Consider the following 17,446-nt stretch of genomic DNA (forward strand, 5'->3'; position numbering starts at 1 on the left):
TGAACTGGCTGCACCAGTTCAGAGCCCATCCTTCTCCTTCCAATGGGGACAGAAAAAGATAAACTCTGAACCAGTGCAGCCAGTTCAGCTGCAAAGAACAGACCCATAGTTATTAAAATGGCTGCCATGGCGCTATATCGGTTACGTTGTTTGAGAGAAACTTTCTACCGCATATTATAACGTAAACCGCTCCTCGAAAGCGGTAGAGGCTGGATCGTCAAATTTCACAATCATGGAGAGCCGAAGTAACGAATTAATGGCGGGAATGTCAGCGTTACCTCCGTTACCTGTGATCGTGAAAGAGGAGCCTTCAGAGCAAAACAGCAACTCGAAGCAGGACTCACAACAATCTCAAACGCAGGATGCAATTTGTGTCGATGAGGAATGCGGGGATCAACGTATCGAGTGCACTACCGAAAGTCAAGAGAGTGAGATCCGCGCGTTCTTGTCCAAGTGTGTCTTTTGTAATAAAGTGTTCGTCCTGGGAGATGATCCAAAACTTCTGGAGTGCTTACACGCGGCTTGTATAGCATGTGTTACTAATAAGCTCAGTGATCACAATACATCAGTGGATGTGGATGTGCTGTGTATGTAATATAATTACAGCATATAATTGTAATTATAGTCTTTGAAAATTAATATTTATTTGTCCATTTAATTGTCAAATTATTAATGAAGGACTTTTATTTCGATTTCATTGTATAATATTGTATAACATTATTTTATTTTTAATTTATTCTATGCTCATAATAGTCCATTGTACTTTACAGTGGAGAGCAACCTGATTATGTGTCATATCTGCAATGTAACTACCAAAGTGGAAAATTTGATTGAAAACAGATTTCTCTTAAAGTTATTGGAGGAAGATACTAACATGGGATTGGATGACGAACCTAAAGAAACTGAAGAGGAAAAAAAATGTACCAGTTGTCACGATAATGCTACTGCCACTAGTTGGTGCGTCGAGTGTGAAGAATTTATTTGCCAAAATTGTGTTATGGTAATTATAAGCTATGTATTAAACTTTATATGCCAAATATATATATTTACAAATATATATTTAGATTAAAAAATAGATTCTTGAACGAATGTTTGAACAAAATTTTAACTTATATTGGACAAAACTATTTTAAGGCACATCAAAGGTTGAAAATAACTAAGGATCACACAATTAAACCCAAGGATGAAATGATAAATGATAATAGAGATAATCTCAAAAGAAGCAATAAGAAGGTACCTGGATACTTGTTTTGCACAATCCATTGTCACGAACAATTATCTTTGTTTTGTCAGACATGCGATAAACTAACCTGTAGAGACTGTCAACTCAGTGAACATCGTGATCATAAATATAAATTTATTCACGAAATTGCTGCTGAAACTCGTTCCTCCATGTCTACTTTGCTCAAGGAAGTAAGGTAAGATCTGTAAATATATTATATCTGTATATAATAATTAACAAAATATCAGAGAGTTGTAGATTTGCAAGATAAACGATAATTTTCAGCTACAAACGAGTATTATTAAAAAGCGCAATGAAAGTTATAGAGGATAGGCAAATTCTAATATTGGAGAAGAAAAAAAATCTTGTTCAAGATATAACACAGATGGTAGTACAGTAAGTATGCTGATATATGTACAATCTTTTTGTTTAGATTTTTTTTTATATATATATTAATTCTATTCTTTCTTTTTTTCTAGATTAACAAATGCAATTAATACAAGGGGAAAACAGTTGGTAATGAGATTAAATGAGGTGTGCGATCAAAAGCAGAATACATTAAATGAGAAGAAAGTAGCTTTAGATCAGTTATCCAAACTTACGGATCATTGTATACTCTTTGGCACATATGCTTTGAATAAAGGCTCAGATATGGAATTATTATATAGTAAAAAGTACACTATAATCACAGATACATACATATGTACATATATAATGCATATAACATGTAATAATATTATTATAGATCTGTTACAAATCATTTACTAAGGATAAAAAGCAAACGAGCCGATATTCCAAATCCCGAGATACCAGTCAGAATACATTTGTCTCTAGAAAAAGTACCAGATTTAATAAAAGGTTTGTGACGACATAACACAATTACATAATTTTTATAATAATTTTTTAAAGCCTGATTAGTTTTACATTTTGATATTATATATGAGCTACATAATCTGATACGTTGTTTCTGATTGCAGTGGTATCATCGATCGGAGCGATAGTCGTTGATGGCAGAGTATATTCATCCATATCTCCTGGGAATAATAACGCAACAACATATAATGAACACCAAGGTGAGCCAAAGCAAACAACAAGTTCGATGAACGCTCATGCAGACGGTACTATTCCGATTATTCGGCAAGGATTGTCATTATCAGGAGCGATTATAACGCAACAATCTACCAATATGCAACAAAATTCTTATCAGCAACAAGTGCCTCTGCATTTATCTCAACAGCAGTCGCAACAACAACATGCGCAACAGCAATCTCAAAATTATATGCAACAATATACCACTACACCGCACAATATGCCGCCTCGATCGTCGCCACAGACGCATCAGCCGCGTATACCGTATTCTGCCAACTATAATAATAACAGCAGGTTACAACAACCTTTGGTGATGCATCAGCAACGTCCCCCTCTGGGTAACTGTCATCAACAAGTGACATCGTCCACGCATCCACATCAGCAGGTCCAAAATCTCGATCAGCTTGGACAGAACTCGAGTTTACGCGGGCTTCTCGCACATAATCCTTCCCTTCCGCCGCCCCCTTATCCGTCGTTCCGAACATCCGCCAATCACGTGTCGTATCGATTACCACCTGGATATAGATATTCTTCAAGTGGTAGCCCTCAGAGAGGAGCAGCAATGGTTCCAGTACCACCGCATCACGCGTATCAACAGGCAAGTGCGCCTGTTGGAACGACACGTCTGCCTCAATGTAATTTAACTCCCCCTTCGACGCAACATCTCGGGAATTATCCCGTGCAACATCGTTGGCATATACCTCAGCAAGCGAATCCTTGCCTTCCCTCTTATACCTCGGCATCTCGACCTCAGCACGCAGCTCCCAATATGACGGTCCTTCCTACCAACGAGGGGTACAAGATCACTTTAAGAAATCAACAGGCCAATAATCAAAAATATAACGCCAACGTAGTAAACGTTAATTCGTGCGATAATTCGTCGCAGTCGCAAAATTCTTCTACCGTTTCGCTGTTACAAGCTGTCAGCTCGTCAATACCCAAAACGCCTAGTCCTGTTACCACGCCTGGCAAATCAGACGACACCGAGAAAAGTCTAGATAAATTTTGTCAGAAATCATTGAACGATTTGATGCTCACTATCGCGAAATTAGATAGCAATGGAATTCTGGTGATACCAGAAGCTCAGAGAAATCAAATGGATTCGACACAAGTCGATAGTTCCACTGACGAGGATATAAACTCGATGACTGAGAATACAACAGGTTGGTTCTTATATCTAATTAACTTAAATCTATATCTTTTATTGTGTTTTACAGAGATATGTTTGATCCAGACTTTTTCTTTCATTCTGTTATGTCTATTTCAGCAGAAAATTCGAAAAGTACAACGGCGTCCATGGTGATGAAGGACGATCCAAACGAGGACTGGTGCGCTGTATGTATGGATGGAGGAGATGCGGTGCTATGTTGTGATAAATGTCCAAAAGTCTTCCATCTTTATTGTCATATACCTAGCTTAAAATCATTTCCTGAGTGAGTGTTCTATTCATCTACATATTTCCCTTTATCTCACTCTTTTATTTTACGCTAATTAACTAATTACTTCTTTTAGCGAAAGTGAAACTTGGCAATGTATGTTGTGTACAAATGTACTCGAGTGTTCGGACGATATATCGAGCAGCGAGAAAAAATCAAACAGTATGAATATTAAAGAATTGCGAATTGCGCAAAGAATCGTCCTAGAACTTTATTGTCAATACGAGCAGAGTCTTCCTTTTCGGGAGGTTGTATCAAGTGAGGTAAATAAATTTTTATTCATTGCAATCAAGCAACGAGTTAAAGTAATACAATGATTGTTTTTTGTCATCAGATCACTGATTATCATCGAATTATCAAGAAGCCAATTGCATTAGATATAATTAGAGATAAATTAAAACCCGATCATATAAATCATTACATAGATCTGAGACAAGTCATGGCAGACATCAGACTCATGTTTAAAAACGCTTTTACTTACAATCCTGTAAGTCAATTAAATTATTATTAATTTTTTTTATCTCTCATCTTGTTGTCTTCTCTTTGCATCTCTATTCATACTTTTATTTTTTTCAGGTGGATTCGCAAGTTTATCAAGAAGCTAGAAATTTAGAAGAATTTTTTGAGAAATTATTATTAAAATGGGCACCAAACTACGCCTATGACGACCCTTTTCTCGCACCTGATAAAGATGAAGACGAAGAAGTTTTTCCACCTAATAGAAAATATAGACGTATAATTAATGATTAATAGGTTTTATATATGCACAAATGGTGTGTCATCAGTTGTATCTCGTCGGGAACAATTGTTTTATCTGAAACTGGATTTCTCTTGCAATTATATATACAGGCTATGTTCCGATATACACTGCCATATTAGAAAATCTGTAGTTCATGTTACTTATATCACACATAGATTTTTGTACTACACAGTCTATATCAGAACATAGCCATAATTGTATCAACTATACTAATTATTAATTGTATTATTATACAATTAATAATTTGATAGATTGTGATAAATAGTACTGAAATTACTCATAATAGGATTAACTTTAGAAAACATTGCAAAGCATGTGAAAAAATATATATTTTATTTTATTTCTGAAATATCCGTAATTAATCTTTTCGGTTTATTTCATTCGATAAATGATATCAATATTCCATAATAACAAACCATGTTATTAATACAACATGTAGCTCTTTTGATATGTTTCAATTATCTATAATATATGTATATTTTAACAAAATATTTACACATGATGACACAATAGATTTTTAGTTAAATTTGACTTAACAATACCTTTATATTAAGTTTAGTTAAATTTGACTTAATAATACCTTTATATTAAGTTTATAGTTTATTTTAAATATGTAATATGCTTAAAAAATTTTATCGCCTTAGTAAACTAGCATAATGCTTCTTAATATTATATATTCGATTAATAGGATAATTAATTTAATATACAATTATTTGTTAAATGACATACTCTTCGATCTTTTCATTGCATGCAAAATATTTTATAAAATATACATAAGATAAGAATAAAATTTCATTTATAATAATATTTCCAATTATTTAAATAAGTTTTTTAGGTGGAAAACCTATTTAGAATCTGACAGACTCTAAGTGAAAAACTTATAATATAGTTGATATATATAAATACTTATGTACTTTAAGTATATAGTTGAATTATAATATATATAATTTTTATGTATAGTATACGCAACAAATGCGATATTTCAAATAATAGCCTGTGATGTACATTAATTTATATTCTTAGTATATTCCAAATATTTTATGTAACATATAAAAAACTTTTTTCTTTAATGTGTGTGCGTGTGTAAAATCTCGCATCCTATAATATATAAATATATAATTCCTTGTGCGCCCGCACACACATCTATAGTTTCTCTCTATAAAAATGTTTGGAATCTTTACTTTCTCTAATTTCCTAGCGGATAATTCCTAACCAATCCATTCATTCTATTTATTACCATGAAAATTGGAGAATTTCAAGATTATCAAATTATTAAGTTGGTATCTTAAAATCACAAGCAATAACAAAGATGGCATTTTGAAATGATAACCGTTTGATATGCATGATTCTTTGGAACTATATTATCGCATAATCAGGATTTTATTTAGAGATTGTGCATTTATATCGTTTCGTACAAAAGAAAGTGAATGAAATATTCAATACATTTGATTGGAACAAAAAATGTGAAGCATCCAATATATTTACGACTTAAGATTATAAATTTATAGAGATAGGTGTATATTTATAAAATACTAGAATGATTTTAAAAGAAAATTAATGTGAATTATAAATAATGTTTTCATTATTTTGGATTAAGACATATTGGATTTTTTTATCTGCAATTTAAATGCATTTTATTTCGTTTAACTTTTAAAACATTCAAGCATACAGATGTCAATATTGGTACTGCATTGTTCAATACCTGAAAAAGAGCATTGTATGATTTCTTTAAGTAAGTTATTCTTGTACTTGCTTCTTATGAAAAATTATTGTTCTTGCGAAAACTTAAATGTTTGTTTAGATTTTATTTATTTATATAATAATATATTTTACACATATTTCTCACTTTTGCAGATGACATAGATATGTGTGTGTGTGTGTGTGTGTATCATAAATATATATAACTAAACAAAGAAGAACGCAGTTACATGCAGATTTTTAGATATTATTCTTTAGAGCAAAATATTTAAAATTAATAATTTAAATAGATAATTTTAATTATTTCAGATATTGCAAATCATGGATATAGAAGCTTCTTTAGAGCGATTACAAAAGCTAAGGGAATGGCAAATAGAACAACATGAAAGACTATTGAAACAGCAGCAGATGCAAATAGAGGTTTTAAGTCATGAGCATGAGGATCGTATTTGCAAAGCACTTAGTTTGACGATATGTGATCTTAATGACATTACTGAAAATACGGAGAATATGCATGCTATGCATGAGATAGAAACAAATACAACAAAATCAATATTTAACAAAGCTTCAGGTTTCCAATGCAGAGCGAACAATTCGGATAATGTGTTTGATATGATGGACGAAGAAGTATTAACAGATGCTAATGCATTGTACGAAACTTGCAAAAATAAAGAAACTAAGGATTCAGATCATACTTCGGCAACTGCTGATAAAAATAGAAATTCTGTAAAGCGTTATAATTCTGGTATATTGTCACAAGAAAAAGAGTTAAGTAGCAATTTATTAATAGAAGGGATAAAACCGCTATCATTGGATAATGTAGTTTCAAATAGATGTATCTCAATTGACGATATTCCTCTTCCCTCACCTAAAAAAGATTTTCAAACACTATTGGAAGAGAAATTGAAAAGAGAGTCAGAAGTTATGTCAAATGTGCACATTAATGTAAAGACTAAGCCAAAGAAGCCATTCCTTAAGAAAGGTGAAGGACTTTCAAGATTCAAGATCTCTAAAAATTCAAAACAGCCAACAACTATGAGGAAGCATAATATGTCATTATCTTCTAAACAAGATATCGATAAAAGTGATAAAAGCAGGAAATCTATTATACATAAAGATGTAGTCTCGAAATCTTCGAATAATTCCGTTATAAGTGGAAAACAACAATTAAACTTAAAAACTGTACCATTACCAAGAAATAAGATTTTTAGTAAATCCGAATATATTACTCCAAATAAACAAACTACATATAATGCTGTTTCTAATCGATCAAAATATTTGCAAGAAATGAATATGTCAGATTCTGATTCAAAAACAGAAAAAGAATTGGAAGAGGTAAGGATATTTGAACTTTTGGAAGAAAAAGCTGAAAATTCTAGTTTCTGTTCAACATCGAGCACAGTACTTGCGTTTTTGCAGCAGTCTACACCATTTAAAATAAAGAAGACATTAAATTGTGCAGGTGGTGAAGGCAGTGTCGTGGCGAGTACAAGACAGCAAAATGACGAACGAATTAGTGATACAATCGAGCGGGAATCGATATCTCAGCGATCTACAGACATAGAAAATTTAAAATCTAGGATACAACACCAGTCTGAACATTTTGGCATTCATAAACGTTCTCGTATTAGTGCCGCCACCATCGATTCTTACTCGGATAATGTAACTGTTAATGATACGCAAAAGGAGATACAGAAATATTCAACAATTGCCAATCAAGTATCACAGAATAATAAAGTACATACAGATTATTTGAAAAATCATTTGAAAAATGATATAGCTATTATTGCAGCATTGTCATCGAATAGCGATAAAGAGGAAGATATTCCCAAGGGAAATAATGTAGCACATGATGGTGAAGCAGATGCGAATCATCGTGTTAGATTCTCGGAATATAACGAATATAGAACTATAGATTTAAGTGACACGGCAGATAAATCTCCCTTGAGAGATCGTCTCGAGCAACAGGACTGGAACGATCATTCCATTGATTCATCAGAATTATCTGACGTTGAAGAGAACCTGTCGTTAAATGATAAAAAACAAATGTCTTCCTTGAAAGTTACGAACGATGAAAAAACGATTGTTTCGAGACGATCGTTTTTGCAAGAAAATATAACGAAAGCTGTAAATATTCCCGAAGAAGAAAATGCTCCAAATTGTGAAAACGAATCACCGGGCGAGGATATATACGATGATAACGAGTGTATGATAATGGAAGAAATTCAAACATCTGATGAAGAGAGAGAGCAATCTGTCTTATCGTCATCGTCATCATCATCCTCATTATTATCAGATGTTCATCGAGAACTGAATACACACAAAAGGAAAGAATATATATTAAGAAGTGAGCCAGAAAAAATAACAGTGGAGAAGATAGCAAAAATACGTTCGAATGCGGAAGAAATCGATTTTTATCATCCGTCCGAAGATCGGACAAATCGAACGAATGGTTTTGAATCAGAACTATTGAAAAGCCGTTTATTAGAACTCCAAAAAGAAATCGATATATTTCGAAAGGAAAGCGCAGCCCTGTTGCTCCAGCGTCGAAATCTACAAGAAGATCAGATGATACTGCGTAAAGAATACGCGGAGAAGGAAAGAAATTTCGAAGAGAACAGAAGAAGAATAGAAAATCGATTAGAGGAAGAGAAAAAGAGACTGGCGCGTGAGAAGATAGCAATGGAGAATAGAATTCGCGATGCTCAAGAAAAGGCAAGACAAAATAAAATGGAAAGACAGAAGGCGCAAACCTTGCAAGAACAATTGGAAAAATTGAGGGACGAACTGAATATTAGGGAGAGCAGGTGGCATGCCGCCGAATCGAGGTATAGAAGTGAGCTCCGCGTACTACGAGTAGAAATTTCAAAATTGAAAGAAGAGATCGCGACTCTACAGAACATTAAAAGAACAAATGTCAGAAATATCAAGAAGAACACAAGTGGACAAATGATTACAAAAGCTATCAATCAGATTAATAAACGTATCATCAAGGTTCCATCCAAAGAGCTTCCAGCAAAAATATCTCAAGTCTTGGTCGATACTTTATCGGATGCTTCTGTTCATGACGATGATGATAACGACGAAGATAAAGACAGAAGCAAATCAATGGAATTGATTGTAAAAACGATTAATGCAAACGACGACTTTGAACAAATAGAAGATATATCTGTAAATAATAATAAAGTAGAATCTAAAGCTGGGATTGGTTCACAGCCAAAATGCAATAAAATATTCGCGAACGAGAGCATGGCGAAGAAAAAGCAGTATTTATACGAAAATTTATTGAAAGACGCAACGTCGGATTTCCTGGAGGATCAAAATTTGATTCACATTAAGCAAGATATAAATGAATCGACAGGTACACAATTGCGGAATGCGAGAAACGATGGAACATCGGAGAAAACCAATGATAAATCCCATAATAAATCCCATCATAAGTCCACAAACCAGGATCTCGAATGGCAACAGGCTTGCGCTGTGAGTAACGCAGATACATTGTTTCACAGATCATGTGAAGTAAATCAGAATTTGTTAGATAAGGACGATATAAAGGTGCAAAATCGGATGTCATTACTCGAGAAACGCTTAAACCCTACATTATGTCCCTCCTCACTTCGGACTAGCGGAGCGAGTACTAAGGATATTGGAAAACAGATTCAATATTCGGATGGACATGCAGAGTACTGGTATCTAAATGGTAATGTCAAGAAAGTTTTTCCCGATCGAGGAATAACAAAAATGATTTATTACAACGGAGATGTTCGCGAGACTGACAAGGATGGAAAAGTAAAATATTTCTACGCTACGACTCGGACATGGCATACGACGACTCCCGACGGTTTGGAGATTTTAGAATTTCCCGAGTACGTTTTTATTTCTTTATAAATATATATATTATCTCTTATTATTATATTTATTTTCTTGGATTCATGCTTGATTTTTATTTATACTTAAATCGATATATATATATATAATAAATAAAAAATATATAGCGGTCAAGTGGAGAAGCGTGCGTCCGATGGTACCGTCGAAGTTTCGTTTCCGGACGGCGCTATACGAATAGTACAAGCAGATGGTACGGAGAAGTGGTCCTTGCCAGATGGGACAGTAGCGCAAACCTTTATTAATGGCGACAAAATTCTGACTTTACCGAATGGTCAGAGGGAAATTCATACGAAAGAGCATAAGGTAAGAACAAGTTTAATTTAACTTTACTATTTTAAAATGTACTGTTTTGATTAATTCATATAAATCATACATTTCGCCTCTTTATCGAAGCATAGATACGTTTCACCTAATATCGCATATATGTTCAAATATTTCAGAGACGAGAGTATCCCGATGGTACTGTGAAACTAGTATATGCGGATGGTACTCAAGAAACACGGTATTCCAGTGGAAGAAAACGATTAAAAGACAAAGACGGTAATCTTTTGATGGATTCGTACGATGGTTAAGTTTTTTCACAAAGGATATTTTTTAATGAATTTTAACGGGAATTGTACAATAGAATCTCTCTGTCGCGAGTTTCTCTGAATTTGCTATTCTGCAATTTCTCCCAATTGATTACCTATATGTAATATTGTGAAGTCAGAACATTGTCTTTATTATGAAGATTTCTTCTTTTAGTTCTTACTGTTATTTCTAATAATATATATACGCGCTAAATGAAAATATTGCTCTCTATTGACTAGTTGCCGAAAAAAAAATTTTTAGAATTTTAAATGCCAAAAATTTGCTATCTGATGTCTAATTAGTATTCCGACGAATAATAACGTGATATTAGTCTAATGATAGAATAGCACAAAAAGGAATTTTTTAGTTTACAAAGAGAAAAAAGAGAGAGAGAGAGAGAGAGAAATAGTTGATCTGTAAATAGCAAGATTCTGTAGGTGAATCAAAAAGATCTACATCAAGTGTTTGTAAATATATAATTACAATTAATTTATAGTAGCATAAACGAAACAGTTTATATTGCGTAAAAAACTATTTTTATAGAAATTTAAAACTTAATGTTGATTTTATTATTAAAAAAGCGAATAAAGAGTAATAAAGAAGAATATATTTTTCTAATTTATAAACAATTACTGAAGATACTTGAGAGAGAGAGAGAGAGAGAGAGAGAGTGCTGGCATAAATATTTATCTGCTTTTACCTATAAAAAAATATATGAAAATATGTCATGATGCGTTCAATAATACTTAAACCAGAAGTGAAGGCATTTTTGTTGCCTACTTACTGTGCTCAGCTATTATTAGCACATTATCATTGAAATTTTATTCCTGTCTCAAAAAATTAAAATTTGCTGTAAAATTAATATTATAAAATATAAAATATTAGACTGTAATAAGCTGGTTGGCGCGCAGCCTTGATGGTTTTTGCAGTGCATAACATGTCATTAACACGAGATTGTTTTATCACAGACAACTAGTATGAAAAAGTTTATCACTAATTGTAAATTTGAAATATTACACAGACAAATTTATTTATTATTATAAAATTGAGATATTATTATAATAGCGAGATCGAGTAATATTTTAAGAAGAGATTAATCGAATTTGAAAACACATATCGCTTACAAAAGAATAATCGATAAAAGATAAATCGAACATCGATTAATCTCGATTGTACATTGCCCTTCTCTAGACTTCTAGAGACGCATACCATACATTCTATGTAATATATTCTACATGTGCATGACACGCGTAAAACTGAACTGTAATCGATAAAATATTATTTTAAATAGCATGCAGATATATAATCTACGCGCGACGCCTGATAATAAGTAATACGAGCAAGAAAGAGTGAAGAAGGGAGAAAACAATATAGAGAAAAGTTATTAGCGACGGTTGTGTAAAGGCGATACTGGTTGTAACGTTAGTGGCGACAGTGCGGTGGTAACAGCTGTAGCTAAAGCTACCCGGACGATTCTAGATCGAGGAAAATCGTGTCGTGTTATTTCTTCGATGCGCAGCTTGAGCCGCATCGGGATCAAGCCGCGTCGCTTTCTAACATCTAACACACGAGTCCGCGAGTCGTGTTTTTTTTTTTTTTTTTTTTTAACGATATGCGTGGTGATTACGCATTGAGACACGACACTCGGATGAAATATCTAAATGCGGTCAGCGGATAGTTCGTATACAACAACATTTCTGACATACGCCATGTCGCGCGTTTCCAGCTGATGTCCGTCCCTCGTTTGACGTTTATCGGACGTTTGTTATTTCTCTAGGTGCATATTCCCGATAATCGAAATTGCGCGATCGCACAGAGAAGAGTGTTGTAGCAGGCGTCCTCTCTCATGCTTAATTCGATCGTGATTCAATAAATAATCTACCTCTGTCGAGAGAATGGCCGAGCTAGATGACTTATTTCACACGGATCAATATGTAGGCCCGGAACGTCTCACCGATTTGTGCTTCAAGCTGATCTGCGAGAATCTCGACATTATTTCGATAAAGGGAAGACGCGGTCATCGGATATTACGGAAGGGAATAACCTTCCCTAGCGAGATATGCGACAAGATTATCGAATATGCGCAGCACAGCGAGGCGACCGAGGACGACGATTGTTTCTTCTCGATTTTCAAAAATTTAACAGCGACCCGACTGAAACACGTAAAAATCTCCAATTGCAGCTTGACCGACGTCTCGGTTAACACGCTCGTTAATCACAAACTTTACGACTTAGAACTAACAGATTGTAGTAATTTAACGGAACATTGTATCGAGTATATTAATGACAATTCGGAGAATCTGCATAATTTAGCGTTTCATGGAACTTCAATGGTTGTACCATCGAGTTTGAGTACAGGTGAGATCGCTGAGCTAACTATTCTATTTTGCAGTATATTATAACAATATTTAACAAATGAATTATTGGTTAAATTATTCGCAATGTTTTATTGCAGCTGATTCATACATCAATTACTACGAACGAGGATACATTTTTAAAACACCAAATTTAAGACGTTTGGCATTAGGATATGTAGGAATACCTGCGTCGGAATATTCTATGCTTCTAAAAGGATTAACCCATCTGACGCATTTGGATCTATCTAATAGTTTTGACATTGATACTTTTGATTTTTATTACCGGGTACCAAATTTAGTGTCTTTAACTTTATACAATGTCAAAGTCAATACCGATCCAAAGTCTTTTGTTAAAAACATTTGTCAGTTGAAGAATTTAAGGTATATCTCATAATTGTAATCATGACATTATAAGTGTAAAACTTGTACTTGATTGAAAAATTTTCTTAGAATTACAAGCATTGCTAAATGATACATAGAAATAAGCCTATATTGGTCAATGCAAATTTAATAGAATATTTTTATAGGCATTTGGATATTTCACAATCGAATTACAAGCATGGACAGTTTGATAATCCCAATAAAATTTTAAGTGATTTAGTGAATGGTTTACCCCAGTTGGTATCCTTAGATATCGGCGGCACAAATCTCGCGGGTAGAGGTGTAGCCGAACGTCCCGTCGATACAAAAATTGAGGATTCTAATTTTGGTCAGCTTTCTGACATACCAGGTCTTGCGTCCAGAATAAACAAACCGTTACAATTTTTAGGACTTTATGGTACTGCTCATGGTGCTTGCAGGAGGCACGACATACCAGCAAAAGTAGTAAGTTGTAATGTATGATTAAATTCAAATATATGGAAGAGTATTAATTTTTTCTTCATTTATTCACTTTCATATGGCTCGATTTTCAGGTGGCTGGTGATGCAAATGAAGATCAAATATTGATCGCAGCTCATGTTTGTATGGACAATAAGCAAGAATTATTACAAAAGGTACTGAGCGATTTGTATCATGTATTTAGGTATGAAAATTGTCATAGAATGGATCAAGCATTATGTACTGTCTTGGAAGCTATGGAAAAACATCCAGCTCAGAAGCATATACAGATATCAGGAAGGTATACACAATATACTCGTATATTATATTATTTAAAAATTATTTACTGCCAGGGGAAAAGTAATTGCGAGACTTAAAAAAGCATTAATGTGTTGCATCGATACAACTCTAATATTGTACAATATCAATATGTTGCAGCGCTACATTATTTTACATAGTGAAGATGAAGGAAAAGGGTGAACTAGTAGCGCGAATGAAGAGGAGGATTATTAGTACCTTACTTGCCGGTATGAGCGCGCACAGAGACGAGGAGACTATGATGAGGAACGGTTGTTTGGCATTGTGTCAATTCCGCATACCTCAAGATGTGGTTCGTGTTATTTTCAATCTCTTAAGTTTTAAGTATCATGATTATATAACTATTACAATATTGTTATCATTATTTCCACTTTCATAGATGTCGAATTACGAAGCGCTCGTGAAGGTGCTTCTACATTCAGCCAAACATTCGGAACCCGAGAGTTTTGTCCAAAGAATCGGCATATATCTATTAAACTCTTTGGCTTGTCAAGTGGAGGGCAAAGAGAAGAGATTACTTGGCAAACTAGGTTGTGTTAAAACTATGTTAGAATTGGTCGAATATAGGGTGGAATCTAATATATTTGACGACGTATTAGAGGTCGCATGGTCAACCATGTGGAACATGACGGATGAAACGTCCGTAAATTGCCAACGATTCTTAGATGAAAAAGGCATGGTGCTTTTTCTTCTATGCGTGAAGGTATGGTTTTATTATATATGTTTGATTACGATAATGATACATTGCGTTTAATTCGTTATACGCATTTTCATTCATATTGCAATAATATTTTTTTGCTTAGCAATATCCACATAAAGAAGAATTGTTGAGAAATATGATGGGATTACTCGGCAATGTGGCGGAAGTTGAATATCTTCGAATCCATCTCATGCAGGAACGATATGTAACTGTTTTTGCCAGTCTGTTACGCTCCAATAGCGACGGAATTGAGGTTTCGTATTTTCTTCTCTCCTTTTAATCATTTGTTAACTGTTCATTCCAGTTTTATTTGAATATGTTTTGCTGTTTGAAATAGCAACAAGTATTTTTTTTTACTTGTACAGGTTCCATATAACGCCGCTGGTATATTGGCACACATGGCATCTGATGGCCTTGAAGCTTGGACGATAGAAAAGCCGACTCGCAACGAGGTCCTTAAATACATGGTACAAGCGATTGAAAGTTGGGATTTAAATGCAGAACGTAATATCAATTATCGCTCGTTTGGACCATTATTGCGTCTATTAGATGTATATCATACTTCTCCGTGTCAACATTGGGCTGCTTGGGCTCTCGCCAATCTCACCAAAGTATATCGTACGTATGCGATATATTAACATATTTGTGTCGCAAATATACAGGGTGTCTGGTAAAGATTGTGCCAACGCTCGTGAGCGGATAGAGTACAGCAAACTGAACAGAAAAATCCTGTAACAGTTTTTTCTGTAAATAAAGGAGTTATTATTGAGTAAAGTTTGCCAATCACCATCGATCTTTAGCCGCGTGCCTGGTAATGTGTGTGAGCGCTCCATCATTACAGCGGCGGACACTACCAAGCGGCCGGCTCACGGACGTGCGTCCGGTTAAAAGCCGGCGCTGATTGACCAGACTTTACTCAATAATAACTCCTTCATTAAGCGTTATAAAAAAAATTATTACAGGACTTTTCTTTTCAGTTTACTGTGCTCTACCTGTCCACGAGCATTCGCACAATCTTTATCGGACACCCTGTATATGCATTTATTAGCATATTCGCATCTGTGGCTATTTTACAATACAGTCCGATCTGTTTTAGCATTCAAATATTGCGCATTGGTAGTAAAAGAAGGAGGAATGGAGAAACTACACACAGTGATAGCGGATCCCAGACCGTACGAACGTATAAAAGAACTTGCGAGTTTAGTGATTGAAAATTGCTATCAATACGAGACCCATTCTGACGATGTAAACGTTTCTCATTCGGCCTTAGATCCGGAATATAGTCTCGATGGTTAAAAAAAATTGTTAGTAACGTCATCGTTACGCACGTTGTATAACTTATGTTGTCTCTTTAGACAAAACAAATTATAATTAGTACCACTAACGGATGAACAATAGCAGAGGAATTTAAGTACATACATAGGGAAGCCAGATTAAAAAGTGTGTTAAATCAACTCTATGAGAATTTTTTCGACGAAAAACAATGGAAACGAACGGATGCTCAATATTATAATTACAAAGGCTGTATATGGATGCGTGTATACGTGCATACGTGCGTGTATGTATGTGTGAATGTATGCGTGCGTTTAAACATGTATAAACGCAGAATATTTTGAAATGACTATTCAATTACCGGCAAATATTCATACCATATAAACTATTGCTGATAATGAATAGTCGATTTTGAGCCAAGAATACTTTGTCCAATCAATGTACATAGTTCGCTTATATCGTATTGTCGAGCCTTCATATTCTTAACACCCCTATTCTTAATGAACTAAACTTCCATAAACTGAGCCTCTCGCGTTGTTCTTTCACTAAACATTCGCCACTTTTTCATACATCACACAGAATGAAAATGGCTAATGAAATTATGGACATGTATGAACATGTAATTGTCTATGCAACGAAATTTCATTTTGCAGCATTGAAATAAGAGTCGGGGGAAAGAAAGATTTAAGAGAGGTTTATTAGTTAAAAAAAATCTCGATGGATTTAAAATATAAAAGTCTGATTATGGAAAGAGAAAATGGATAATCACAATTAATTATGGATGCACACTTATTACTTGTCTTTAACTAAGCGTATTAACTTTTATGCAATATGTGGATGTATATTTTGATCTTTTCCTCCCTCTCTTCCCCTTTCTTTTTTTCTCTTGTAGATAATATATATATATATATATATATATATATATATATATATATATATCTTAGAAATAATTTTTGTTCCCATTATTAGGATTTTTTCAATATAAGCATGACAAGATAAATTTGGAAGAATCTCTTACATGTAAATAGAATTACGGAAAAGCAGTATATTAAATTTAAATGTTTTGTATGTTATCGTTATTACAATATTAAAAAATTTTCTGAAAAAATTAACTTCATCAATTTATACCAATTATGCGATTGAACGTATTATTTTCATAAATTTCCAGCTTTGTCTTTTATATAGGCTGGGCAACAGAAAATGTGCAAAGGAATAATTACAGCAAATATTAACAATGTCAACATGACATATGTGATGATGTAAACACGATGCATCAATGCATACATGGTTTATTCAATGTATAATATAGCATGATCT

General features: G+C 33.9%; 3 protein-coding genes across 5 annotated transcripts; all 3 read left to right on the forward strand.

The window, feature by feature from the left end:
- Window positions 1–131: 131 nt before the first annotated feature.
- On the forward strand, window positions 132–4,919 carry LOC138937167 (E3 ubiquitin-protein ligase TRIM33). 2 transcript variants are annotated; one of them, XM_070303156.1, is made up of 11 exons: window positions 132–587; window positions 771–1,000; window positions 1,135–1,418; window positions 1,508–1,618; window positions 1,702–1,896; window positions 1,968–2,080; window positions 2,200–3,474; window positions 3,582–3,744; window positions 3,824–4,010; window positions 4,082–4,234; window positions 4,324–4,919. In XM_070303156.1, exons 1-11 carry the CDS (start codon window positions 233–235, stop codon window positions 4,495–4,497), a joined length of 3,240 nt encoding a protein of 1,079 aa, XP_070159257.1. In that variant the 5' UTR covers window positions 132–232; the 3' UTR covers window positions 4,498–4,919. The 2 variants fall into 2 exon arrangements, with proteins under 2 accessions (XP_070159257.1, XP_070159256.1); XM_070303155.1 differs by having other exon boundaries at window positions 3,579–3,744; window positions 4,324–4,918.
- Window positions 4,920–5,943: 1,024 nt separating this feature from the next.
- Window positions 5,944–11,238, forward strand: Sas-4 (spindle assembly abnormal 4). Of its 2 annotated transcripts, none has more exons than XM_070303236.1 (4): window positions 5,944–6,021; window positions 6,515–10,071; window positions 10,201–10,396; window positions 10,534–11,238. In XM_070303236.1, the coding sequence occupies exons 2-4, from the start codon at window positions 6,527–6,529 to the stop codon at window positions 10,663–10,665; spliced, it is 3,873 nt and encodes a 1,290-aa protein (XP_070159337.1). In that variant the 5' UTR covers window positions 5,944–6,021; window positions 6,515–6,526; the 3' UTR covers window positions 10,666–11,238. The 2 variants fall into 2 exon arrangements, with proteins under 2 accessions (XP_070159337.1, XP_070159336.1); XM_070303235.1 differs by lacking the exon at window positions 5,944–6,021 and adding an exon at window positions 6,160–6,239.
- A 640-nt stretch (window positions 11,239–11,878) lies between these two features.
- On the forward strand, window positions 11,879–17,439 carry LOC138937108 (protein zer-1 homolog). The gene is made up of 9 exons (XM_070303041.1): window positions 11,879–13,021; window positions 13,119–13,401; window positions 13,548–13,845; window positions 13,935–14,140; window positions 14,278–14,449; window positions 14,537–14,860; window positions 14,961–15,110; window positions 15,223–15,475; window positions 15,954–17,439. The coding sequence occupies exons 1-9, from the start codon at window positions 12,559–12,561 to the stop codon at window positions 16,151–16,153; spliced, it is 2,349 nt and encodes a 782-aa protein (XP_070159142.1). The 5' UTR covers window positions 11,879–12,558; the 3' UTR covers window positions 16,154–17,439.
- Window positions 17,440–17,446: the final 7 nt, after the last annotated feature.

The sequence above is a fragment of the Polyergus mexicanus genome, unplaced genomic scaffold (genome assembly GCF_030449975.1).
Source record: "Polyergus mexicanus isolate NDT 795.1 unplaced genomic scaffold, iyPolMexi1.0 SCAF_10, whole genome shotgun sequence".
In the NCBI taxonomy this organism is placed as follows: Eukaryota; Metazoa; Arthropoda; class Insecta; order Hymenoptera; family Formicidae; genus Polyergus; species Polyergus mexicanus.

Excerpts from the sequence above, each read along its gene's own strand:
- LOC138937167 (XM_070303155.1), top strand. The coding sequence starts at position 233 with ATGGAGAGCCGAAGTAACGAATTAATGGCGGGAATGTCAGCGTTACCT. Across the intron at positions 4,011-4,081 it reads GGGAGGTTGTATCAAGTGAG|ATCACTGATTATCATCGAAT; the intron begins GTAAATAAATTT and ends TTTTGTCATCAG. Across the intron at positions 4,235-4,323 it reads ACGCTTTTACTTACAATCCT|GTGGATTCGCAAGTTTATCA; the intron begins GTAAGTCAATTA and ends TATTTTTTTCAG.
- Sas-4 (XM_070303236.1), top strand. The coding sequence starts at position 6,527 with ATGGATATAGAAGCTTCTTTAGAGCGATTACAAAAGCTAAGGGAATGG. Across the intron at positions 10,072-10,200 it reads GAGATTTTAGAATTTCCCGA|CGGTCAAGTGGAGAAGCGTG; the intron begins GTACGTTTTTAT and ends AAAAATATATAG. Across the intron at positions 10,397-10,533 it reads TTCATACGAAAGAGCATAAG|AGACGAGAGTATCCCGATGG; the intron begins GTAAGAACAAGT and ends CAAATATTTCAG.
- LOC138937108 (XM_070303041.1), top strand. The coding sequence starts at position 12,559 with ATGGCCGAGCTAGATGACTTATTTCACACGGATCAATATGTAGGCCCG. Across the intron at positions 13,846-13,934 it reads ACGACATACCAGCAAAAGTA|GTGGCTGGTGATGCAAATGA; the intron begins GTAAGTTGTAAT and ends CTCGATTTTCAG. Across the intron at positions 14,861-14,960 it reads TTTTTCTTCTATGCGTGAAG|CAATATCCACATAAAGAAGA; the intron begins GTATGGTTTTAT and ends TTTTTTGCTTAG.